This window comes from Nicotiana tomentosiformis, chromosome 7 (genome assembly GCF_000390325.3).
Source record: "Nicotiana tomentosiformis chromosome 7, ASM39032v3, whole genome shotgun sequence".
Lineage (NCBI taxonomy): Eukaryota > Viridiplantae > Streptophyta > Magnoliopsida > Solanales > Solanaceae > Nicotiana > Nicotiana tomentosiformis.
This window is the reverse complement of record NC_090818.1, coordinates 82,872,981-82,885,206: the sequence shown is the minus strand read 5'-3', so window position 1 is coordinate 82,885,206 and position 12,226 is coordinate 82,872,981. Positions and strand designations below refer to the sequence as shown.

Below are 12,226 nucleotides of genomic sequence, written 5' to 3'. Positions count from 1 at the left end.
CCTAGTTGCACCACGCCCTGCGGTTGTTGGAGTGCCTCGAGCTGGAGGAGGTGTTGCGGATGTAATAGTTGCAGAACTGGCTAGTTGTGCCATGCCCCTGCCCGCACCCTAGCGGGACGAACGACAATCCCTCTGAATGTGACCCCTCAATCCGCATCCGTAGCATATTGGTAAGTCCATGTAGCATATTCCGATGTGCATCTTTCCACAATGAGGGCATAGGGGCCTCCTCTGCTGTTGGAATCTACTACCATGACGACCCTGCTGATATGAGCCCCTACTGCCCTGATTGGGCCTGAAACGGCTCCACTGCTGCTGCTGACTGGGTCCTGATGGCGGTGCACTAGCCGAAGACTGAGCAAAGGACTGGGATGGCCCTAACAACCCTCCCATAAATATTGATTTTCCACCACCAGAAGAACCACCAAAGTTGCCCGCATACCGGGCCTTATTACTACCCTCTCGCTCCATTCTGTTCCTTAATTTGCGGGTCTCTGTGGCTTGAGCGAATGCCACCATCTTTCCATAGTTCATATCAGAACAAAAGGAAGTTGTAACAGCCTCATTAATTATTAAGGGACTAAGGCCCTGTACAAATCAGTGCACTCTAGCCTCCATAGTGGGCAACATGTAAATAGCATACTTAGATAGGTACGCGAATCTCATATGGTAATCCCACACACTCGGGCTACCTTGCCTCAAGTTCTCAAACTCAGCAGCACGGGCTGCTGTCACACCCCAAAACCGAGGAACGCGACCGACGCTCAACCAAGTAAACCCGACCGATCAAGTCTATTAGATTTCATTCTATCCAAACTCATCCATGAATAGAGATAATACATATTATCATTAATTAGATGAAAATGTGTTCATGTCTACAATACCAATTCAATTCCAATAGTTTCATCATTTTTTTAAAGTCTCAAATGGACTAGTAATACGACCACAACATAATATAGTTTGTCTTTCCCCAGCACCAATAAATAACCCACACTATGTCTACAGAGCCTCTATAGATAAAGAAGAGTACAATAATAATGCCGGCAACAAGGCCCCGGCTATACCTCAAACAGAATACACAAAATACAAAAGATTCATTACCCCGGAATGAAGTGGGGCTCACCAAGTCAGCTGGGAAGAAGGTGCATTGCTATCACTGACCAATATCTCCTGCTGTGGAACCACCTGCATCCATTGAAAGATGCAACGCCCCGGCAAAAGGGACGTTAGTACTGTCGAATAGCACTAGTATGTATAACTAAACACCCTATCAATAGAATGACAAATAATACAAATAAAATTATCATAATATCAATGAAAGCCTTAATTAACATCAAACCTCAATTTAAGATCAAGACAGTGTTCAAATTAATTTCCATATCTCATATTGGGAGATTTTTAGTATCGATATACCATTGTCCACAATACCAGTACCATTATTCACCATACCAATACCACTATTCACAATACCATTATTCACAAAACCAGTACCACCGCACTCTTAGCACGGAGTCCGATCATGACCTGATCGGCTAGGCTATCTCAGTAGAGACATCAACAACCATTTCTCTTAACATCAATACCATCGTCGTTAACAACGGAGTCTGATCAAGACCCGATCGGCTAGGCTATCTATTAGGGACATCGACCACAATCATAATTTCCAGCACAATCACCACCATGTGTTCGGCATGGTGTCCGATCACGACCCGATTGGCTAGGCTGTCTTATTTGATACATCAAGCTTTTTATATCAATCATCGCATTTCATTACTTTCACATCTTTTCATTTCATTGGCACTAATGGCCATAATTATAAGATCATTCTTGGCACGTTGTCCATATTTAGTATTTCATGCTCACCTTATCAATTTCAAATATCATTATTATCATCAACAACAAATACAACTCAAATCAAGGTGTGTAGTACACATGTGAGCAATTTAGAGTCTAAGGCACATAGAGATATTTCATAAAATTTGGCATAATAGCCTTCATTTGAACTTGACTTAAATTTGAAACATTATAAATGCACAGCCCGTATTTTATCACATCCTCAATTGGTAACATAACATGAATAAAGCATTTAGGATGCTTGTTGAATATATATCTTTCAACCCAATCTTACTCAGAATGGCCAGCCTCATAATGAATTACTCGGGACTTACATAATTTACATGAATATCGTGGGATTCAATTCTAAGAGAAGAGTTTAGCCAACATACCTCACTTGAGCTTCCTTACACTCTAAATGTTCCGGAATTCTTAGCAACTTCAATCTATTGTAGAAATATAACAAATTGAATCAAAATTAGGAAGATGATCATGGTCCGAGCTCATTTGAGCGTTTTATCAAACACTAAGTGTGCATTAAGGTTCCAAGGTCCTTTTATGGAGAATTCCATCATCCCACAACCCAATCTTTATCATTTTTAGCTCAACAATCTTCATACACCCTTTGATAACACATGCATGTAAAATAAACAACTCTCATGCCCAAAAATTATCTTGCTAATTACCAATTTTCAGAAAATTTTGAAATAAGGGTTTAGGGTGTAGAATCTTACCTCTAGGATGAAGATCTAGAGAGCTTCCCTTCTTAATCTTCCAAAACTTGAGCAAGAATTGAAAAACACCTTCTCACTCTAGGGCACTCTCTCTCACTCTAGAATATCAGATTATGTCTCAAAAATGGCCCAAAGAGTGTATTTAACGAAATAGGGTCGGGTTTTAAAAATCCAAAAATGGAGCTCCGGAACAAGGTATGCGATCGCATAACCAATATGCGGACCGCATATCGGTCTCATAATTGGTTACAAAATAGCCAAAAGAATTGTCTGTGTATGTGGTCACTATGCGGTCTGCATAACTGTTATGCGGTCGCATAATGCACCGCATAACAGTTATGCGGTCGCATAGTCGACCGCATAGTTGCTTCCAACTGACCTAATTAACTGCCTCACTCTGCGGCCATTATGCGGTCCGCAGAGTGGTTCTGTGGTCGCATAATGGACCGCAGAAATGCACTTTTCCGCCAAAACTTTTCCTTTACTTTCTGGTGCATTGTTCAACCCAAAAGGTCCGAGCTGCGACGAGATTTTTCTACAATCCTTAAACACGTAAGCCTAGTCCGGCACCATGAAACATTATTTTCTTTGCAAACTTTACCGGGCTTTACACTTTAGTACTTCAAAATTTTTTGGGGTGTTACAGCTGCCTTAGTCTCGGCAGGCAAGAATTGATCATTGAAGGCATCGACAAACTCACCCCACCTCACTGGAGGGCTCCCTTCTTCACGGGACTCCTCCCATAGTTCGAACCAAGAATATGCCACATCTTTCAGGCGGTAAGAGGCCAATTCCACTGCCTCTATCTCAGTAGCACACATAACTCGGAGAGTCTTGTGCATCTCATCAATGAAGTCCTGGGGATCCTCCTCTGGGTTAGTACCCATGAACACTGGAGGATCCAACTTGAGAAACCTGTTCACCCTGGAACTAGTAGAATCCCCTGGTTGACTGGAAGAAGTAGGTGCAACATTTGATCTCTGGGCCTGGGATGCCACTATCTGAGCCAACAACTATATGGCTCCCCTAAGATCAACATCAGAAACACCAGAATCGGAAGCTGGAACTGGAGGTGGAACTGGTATATCAGTTGGAGGGACCGTTGCACCCTCAGTAGGTGTAGGGACAGGTGCAGTCTGATCAGTTGTAGTAGAGTCAGGCAGGGTAGTAACTGGAGGAATATTCTCATTCCTCGGGTGTGTGATTGCTGGAAAGGTGGAAGTAAAGAAAGCGGCGTACCGGAGGTTAGTGGAGAGTACAGACGAGGAGGAGAGGAGGATGAATAGAGAACGATATAAGGAAGCTAGAAAAGTGGCGAAGTTAGCAGTCACAGGGGCTAACACTGCAACATTTGGCTGCATGTATGAAGAACTAGGGGACAAAGGCAGGGACAAGAAGTTATTCAGGCTGGCCAAGGTGAGAGAGAGAATGGCTCGTGATCTAGACCAAGTGAGGTGCATCATGGATGAGGAAGGTAGAATATTGATGGAAGACGCTCAGATTAAACGGAGATGACAGACTTACTTTCATAAACTGATGAATGACGAAGGGGATAGGGACATTGTGCTAGGTGAATTGGAGTACTCCGAGAGTCACCGAGATTTTAGCTACTGTAGGCGCATTAAGGTCGAGGAGGTTTTGGGGGCGATGTGTAAGATGAGCAGGGGCAGATCGACGGGCTAGACGAAATCCCGATAGAATTTTGGAGATTTGTGGGTAGAGCAGGATTGGAGTGGTTGGCCGGGTTGTTTAACATTATTTTTAGGACGAAGAATATGCCTGAAGAATGGAGGTGGAGTACGATGATACCGCTCTACAATAATAAAGGTGATATCTAGAATTGTAACAACTATAGGGGTATCAAGTTACTAAGTCATACCATGAAGGTTTGGGAGAGGGTAGTGGAAGTGAGGGTGAGGAGGCCGGTGTCTATATCTGATAACCAGTTTGGGTTCATGCCTGGTTGTTCTGCTATGGAAGTTATCCATCTTATTAGGAGGTTGTTTGAACTGTACAGGGACAGGAAGAAAGATTTGCACATGGTGTTTATTGAACTAGAAAAAGCATATAACAAGGTCCCTAGGGAAGTTCTGTGGAGATGCCTAGTGTTTCGGTAGCTTATATTAGGGTGACTAAGGATATGTATGATGGATCTAAGACTCGTGTTAGGACTGTGAGGGGCAACTCGGAGCATTTTCCGATTGTTATGGGATTACACCAAGGATCCATGCTCAGCCCGTTCTTATTTGCTTTGGCGATGGACGCACTGACACACCATATTCAAGGGGAGGTTCCATGGTGTATGTTATTCGCTGATGAAATAGTTCTGATCGATGAGATGTGAGGCGGTGTTAATGAGAGGTTGGAGGTTTAGAGACAGACCCTCGAGTCTAAAAGTTTCAAGTTGAGCAGGACTAAGACAGAATACGTGGAGTGAAAGTTCAACGGCGTATTAGGAGAAGCATATATGGACGTGAGGGTTTCCTCTCAACTCATCCCCAAGAAAAGGAGCTTCAAGTATCTGGGGTCGGTTATTCAAGAGGATGGGGAGATTGATGAGAATATCACGCACCGTATAGGGGTGGGGTGGATGAAATGGAGGCTAGCATCTAGCGTCTTTTGTGACAGGAAGGTGCCTCTGAAACTTAAAGGTAAGTTCTATAGAGTGATGGTTAGACCGGCCATATTGTATGGTGCAGAGTATTGGCCAGTCAAGAATTATCATATCCAAAAGATGAAAAAGGCAGAAATGAGGATATTGAGATGGATGTGTGGACACACTAGGCTGGATAGGATTAGGAATGAAAATATCCAGGTGAAGGTGGGTGTGGCTTCCATGGAAGACAAGATACGGGAAGTTAGGCTTAGATGATTCGGGCACGTGTGGAGGAGAAGCATGGATGCCCCGGTAAGGAGGTGTGAATGACTGGCCTTGACGGGTATGAGTAAAGGTAGAGATCAGCCTAAGAAGTATTGGAGAGAGGTGATCAGGAAGGACATGGTGCGGCTTCAGATTTTTGAGGACATAGCCCTTGATAGGAAGTTGTGGAGGTCGAGCATTAAGGTTGTAGGTTAGGAGGTAAAAAAGCTAGTCTGATAGTGTTGTGTCTTAGGCTGCTAGTAGCTCCTGTTGGATCCATATTACTTCATTAGGGTTGCAAGTTATATTGTAGGAGGCTAGTTTGATAGTGTTTTGTCTTAGGATGCTAGTGGCTCTATTTGTGTCCTTTTTACTTCCAGTGTGTCTGTAGTACTCTTCCATTGTTATTGCTTATTGTTATTGCTTTTCTTTCTGCTTTCTAGTTATCACGTTGCTGGTGTTTTCTTTCTGACTTCCTTTGATGATACTGCTCCACTGTCCTTTACCATTATCATGAGTCGAGGGTCTATCGAAAACAGCCTCTCTACTCCTCCGGAGTAGAGGTAAGGTCTGCGTATACACTACCCTCCCCAGACCCCACTTGTGGGATTCTACTGGGTCATTGTTGTTGTTGTTGTGTTAATGCTTCAGGTGTTCTTCGCGATTGCGGTATATAAATGATAGCATCCTAGGAAGCTCAAATCTATTCAAGGACAAGAATGAAGCTTTGGAATCTCAAAGAGGGCCTTTAAAAAGATGTCAAGCTAAAGAGTTGCAAAACAAGGTCATTATACTTCAAGTGCAAATAAAGAAGTTGTTAATTGGGATGGAGAACTCAGGGATAAAGGATTTGAGTTGTCTAGGTATTATAATTATTTTATGGTCCAAATTCATGTCCAAGAAAAGGTAAATTAGATCCCAAGAGACATCCTCTGAAGAAGGCCCAAATCAGGCCACTATTGGACCTATTTGGTATCTAAAAATATGTCCAAACTTGCAGCCCAATAAGTCCTACATGAAGCCACGTTTCAATAACATAAAAAGGACTTACTTGCTGCCCAAGAAAGATTCAATAGGCGTGATAGAAGTTGGGTACAAGTTGGTGCCAAGTTGCTTGCAAGTTGCCTTCAAGATTTCCAAGATCTTATCCATGATTGGTTTGGGACTTTCAAGATTCTATCCAAGATTGGTTTTAACTTATTTCCATATATTTTGGTACTAGATTTATTGCTTTCCTAGGTAATTAAGGTTATGTTTTCCTTTTCCTAATATTGTTGGAGTTACTTTCCAAGATTGACTTGGTTTTTGTTTCCTAGTATTTTTCCTTTTCCTAAGGTATTTGGACTTGTTGTCCAAAGTAGTTTAGGACTTTATTTCCTTGTTTTTAGGTAGGAATTTCGTGACCCCCTCTCTATATAAAGGGGTGTCTTCTTTGCTTTTAGATTTTTAGATTATTATAGACTATTATCAATAAATATTGTGAGATTTTTCTTGCACTCTTGTGTGTGGCTACTCTTGGATTTATTCTTGAACCTTCAAGACTCAACTTAAGGTGGTAAGATTAAACTCTTTCTAAATCTTAGATCACTTCTAGGTATTCAAGAAAGGTGATAAGTTTAGGCTTATTGTTGTTCTTGTTATTCTAAAGGGTCGGGTTTCACAATCTATCTCTTGTTCTTAATTCTCTACCAAAGGCGATTAAAGGTGATAAGTTTAGGCTTATTGTTGTTCTTGTTATTCTAAAGGGTCGGGTTTCACAATCTATCTCTTGTTTTTAATTCTCCACCAAAGGCGATTAGTTCTTTGTTAGCTAATTGTTGTTGTTAGGATTCAACTTTAAGAATAGACTTCTTGAATTCAAGAAACTCTTTCTTGAATTCAATCTATCTTTAATTTTCCGTTATTTTTTAGTTTCTTTATTTTCTTTTAGCTTCCGCACGTTTCTTGATTTTCTTTAGTAATTCTTGGACCCCTATCGTGTTGTTATTAAGTGGTATCAGAGCATAGGCTAATCAAGATTTCAATCTTGATAAATCTTGGGAGTTTATTGGGCAAAAAAATAAAAAAATAAAAAAAAGGCTAATCAAGATTTCAATCTTGATAATCTTGGGAGGTTCTTGAGCAAAAAAGGACCCAAAAAAATGAAAATCAGCCAAAAGAAAAGCATTATGGCTCATTATTATTTGTAGAATTCAAGTGTTATTTGGTTTCCAAGTCAAGAAAGGAAACAAGAAGAGGGGATCCTAGTTCTTGAAGATTAAGGTAACTTCTTTCCTTATTCTTGTGGGTTTTGGGTTTCCTAAATTCTTTCCTTATTTTTTCTACATAACCAGTTCCTATTCTTCTAAGGTTTGGTCCTTCACTTTTCTTTTCTTTTTCTAACTCCACATTCTTATCACTAAGGGTTGTGACTAGTAAGGTTTATTAATAAATCTAAAGTTTAACGACCATGAGTTTCTTTGAGTGGAAAAAGGCAAGAGAGGCGAGAACATTAGAGGAAAAAGCCAAAATTTGAGAGATACATAATTCTTCTAATCTTTGTTCAAGATGTTTCAAACAGGTAGTTATAGTGAAAGGAGGCGAGCTATGACTCAACAACTTGAAAAGTCAAACTTACAGTATACTGAATGGAAGGAAGACAATGGTAAAATTATTTTTCAAACAAGAGCTAAAGTGATGTCTGCGATTTGTGCCCTTAGAATTGACAAAGAGTTTGGCTATAACTTAATTAGCACTTATATGGTTGAAAATTTGAACTTGCCTTGTGTTGAGCATATTGAACCTACATGTTGAGAGGAGTAAAGGTAGATAAAAGAGTGTTATTACTATTCTCTATTGGAAGGTATGAGGATGCGATCTGGTGTGATGTGATTCCCATGAATAATTATCATATCTTGTTGGGAAAGCTATGATATACCTATAGAAGAGCTTCATATAACATGGAAAAAAATAAATACTCTTTTGAGGTTAACGGGAAGAAACTTATTCTTGGACCTTTGACTCCCTCACAAATTTATGAAGATGAAAAGACTGTTAAAGAGAATATGAAAAAATATGAGAGAGAAAAGAATGAGAGGAGTAAGGGAGTGCATGTTGGCATCCCAAGAGAGAAAAAAAGGAGAAGTTGTATTGAGTGAAGAGAATGGGATATCAATTGAGAAAAAGAGTGAGCTTGAGGGAAAAGAAAAGAGAGAAGGCAATGAGATAAGAAAAGTCTTTGAGGTAGAGAGAGAAAAACAAGAGGGTTTGAGTAAAGAAGAAGAAAAAATCTTTAGTGAGAGAAAAGAGGCTAAGGGTGAAGGAAAAGTTAGTTTTGTGATAAAAGCTAAAGAGATTGTAAGCAAGAATAAAATTTCTTTACTTCCTAACCCATTAACTCATTCTTGTTTTTGTTCTTGTGATTTTGTGCAGCCACGTGTTGAAAAACCTTTTGAAAGGAGAGGTGAGGCGCGAGAAATGGTTGTAAAGGATCCAATTGGATTCCAACATGAATTAGGCGAAATTAATTCTTGTTGGATGGTGGAAGATAAAAGCTTGGTTAAATTCTTTGTTATTGAACCTTTTGACTATTTTAATTCTTATTTACAGGTTTATGACATGGAATTTCCTAAAGCCATTGCTAAGCTGGAATCATTGCATAAAAGAATACAAGGTGATGTTGCTCCATTAGTAAATAAGTGCAAGTATGATATGTATAATTGGTTCATTCACATTCTTGGCCTTCCTAGAACACCTAAGGTATTATTGGAGGTAATGAACTATATTCTTATTTCTTATGTTGGTGACTTTATAATTTTTGTGGATGATGATATTTTGATGCATATCAAGTCATTAACTGTAATATCTAAGTTAAAGTGCAAGAGTAATTTGCTTCCTTTTGAAATTGAGTATGACATAGATGATTATGCATTCCAACTTGGTGGAAAGAGGCATGAAATTTATGAGAAGAGGCTTGCTAATGAGTTAAATGTTCTTTCTTCTCTTATTCAAGTGTCTAATGAGTTTTCATGTGATAAATTGCTACAATGTAAGTTTTGTTGTTTGATGGGAAGTCATTCCTCTAGGCATGTTGATTGTGGGCCTGTAAAAGTGTTTTCTACTATTAAAGAGGATATGCATGATTATTGTGATGTTAGTGATCAAATACTCTTTCATGAACCTATTTATGACTATTTCTGTGACAGTTTGAGCAATTATGTAGAATCCATTGATGTTGCGAATATTATTGGGGAAAGTTATAATCATGAGCTTGAATGTATTGAAATTTGTATTTTGGAATTTATGGGTTCTTCTGACCTTTCTGAGAATTTATGTGCTTCTTTGAATAACTTACATGTAGAAGAATCCATGGGATTTATAATTGATACTTGGTTATATCATAACCGTGTCTTATATGATACATGTGGCAGAGATACTTGTGTTAAATGGATGCATGACCAATATTTTGTAATTTCTTTGGCATGCACATGTTTGGACTACCTTATTGACAAGATCGCATTGCAAATTTCATTACATAGTGCATCTAAGAGAGGTTTTTATTGGACAACTCTAAGTAGGCATAAATTTTATTGGGATGATGATATCCATATGCTTTATAAAGGAGTATTTACACCTATTAGGCTTAATTGGGTTAAGTGCACACATGGTCACTATCTTGTTTTATTCCTACCATTTTTTCAGATTAGTGGATGCCATTTACTAGTGCGTGACTTCTTTTTCTTGCAAGGTCGAAATTCGAGGACGAATTTTCTTCAATAAGAGGGGAATGATAGCATCCTAGGAATCTCAGAGAGGGCCTTTAACGAGATGTCAAGCTAAAGAGTTGCAAAACAAGGTCATTATACTTCAAGTGCAAATAAAGAAGTTGTTAATTGGGATGGAGAGCTCAAGGATAAAGGATTTGAGTTGTCTAGGTATTATAATTATTTTATAGTCCAAATTCATGTCCAAGAAAAGGTAGATTAGATCTCAAGAGACATCCTCTGAAGAAGGTCCAAATCAGGCCACTATTGGACCTATTTGGTATCTAAAAATATGTCCAAACTTGTAGCCCAATAAGTCCTACATGAAGCCACGTTTTTATAACATAAAAAGGATTTACTTGCTGCCCAAGAAAGATTCAATAGGCGTGATAGAAGTTGGGTACAAGTTGGTGCCAAGTTGCCTGCAAGTTGCCTTCAAGATTTCCAAGATCTTATCCATGATTGGTTTGGGATTTTCAAGATTCTATCCAAGATTGGTTTTAATTTATTTCTATATATTTTGGTACTAGATTTATTGCTTTCGTAGGTAATTAAGGTTATGTTTTCCTTTTCCTAAGATTGTTGGAGTTACTTTCCGAGATTGACTTGGTTTTTGTTTCCTAGTATTTTTCCTTTTCCTAAGGTATTTGGACTTGTTGTCCAAAGTAGTTTAGGACTTTATTTCCTTGTTTTTAGGTAGGAATTTCGTGACCCCCTCTCTATATAAAGGGGTGTCTTCTTTGCTTTTAGATTTTTAGATTATTATAGACTATTATCAATAACAATTGTGAGATTTTTCTTGCACTCTTGTGTGTGGCTACTCTTGGATTTATTCTTCAACCTTCAAGACTCAACTTAAGGTGGTAAGATTAAACTCTTTCTAAATCTTAGATCACTTCTAGGTATTCAAGAAAGGTGATAAGTTTAGGCTTATTGTTGTTCTTGTTATTCTAAAGGGTCGGATTTCACAATCTATCTCTTGTTCTTAATTCTCTACCAAATGCGATTAAAGGTGATAAGTTTAGGCTTATTGTTGTTCTTGTTATTCTAAAGGGTCGGGTTTCACAATCTATCTCTTGTTTTTAATTCTCTACCAAAGGCGATTAGTTCTTTGTTAGCTAATTGTTATTGTTAGGATTCAACTTCAAGAAAAGATTTCTTGAATTCAAGAAACTCTTTCTTGAATTCAATCTATCTTTAATTTTTCATTATTTTTTTGTTTTTTTATTTTCTTTTAGCTTCCGCATGTTTCTTAATTTTCTTTAGTAATTCTTGGACCCCTATCGTATTGTTATCAGTAAAGTTGGAGTTGGGTGTTGTTCCTCTATGTGTTCCGAATAGAAGATCACGTTCGCGGAGCTTAAGGGGTTTGACCATCGCATTCGCAGGAGCAAGTTCGCGATCGCGTCTCAGCGTGGGAGCTGGGGATTTGTCTTCGCCTTCGTGTGGGTTTGGGCGCGTTTGCGTAGTTCTATACATGTGGTCATCGCGTCCGCGTGGGCTGTGTCACAAATGCAAAGTGTATTTTGGGCAGTGCTATTGTTCTTCTACGTGATCATAAGTCTTTGACGCGATCACGATGCATATAACTTGGCATTGCTTATAAGTACCCTATTTCAAAAGTTTTGGTTATTTTATCACATTTTGAGTTGTAGAGCTCGGATTTGGGCGATCTTGGAGGGGATTTTCACGATTTGGATTGGGGTAAGTATTTTTGACTCGGTTTTAATTATCTTACATGTTTCCATGTTTGATTTCAGCATTTGGTTAATAAATCTAAAAGAGAAATTGGGGGTTTTTGTCAAAACCTTTCTAAAGTGAATAAATGGTTTGTTAACATCGATTCAGAGTTGGAATTGGATAAAATTAGTATGGTTGGACTCATATTCGAATGATTTGACTCATATTCGAATGGTTTGTCAAAATTTGTAAGTTTTGTCAGGTTCTGGGGTGCGGGCCAGGGTTGACTTTTTGGTTGACTTTGAGTATTTGATTAAAGATTCAATCTTTATCGTTTGGATTTGTTTCCTATGGCACTATTTGATGTGTTTGAGTTG

The 12,226-nt window shown here is 38.9% G+C and overlaps 1 protein-coding gene across 1 annotated transcript; it reads left to right on the top strand.

Moving 5' to 3' along the window:
• Window positions 1-5,034: 5,034 nt before the first annotated feature.
• LOC138895905 (uncharacterized) lies at window positions 5,035-5,439 on the top strand. Its single transcript, XM_070180660.1, has one exon. The coding sequence runs from the start codon at window positions 5,035-5,037 to the stop codon at window positions 5,437-5,439; it is 405 nt and encodes a 134-aa protein (XP_070036761.1).
• The last annotated feature ends 6,787 nt before the right edge of the window (window positions 5,440-12,226 follow it).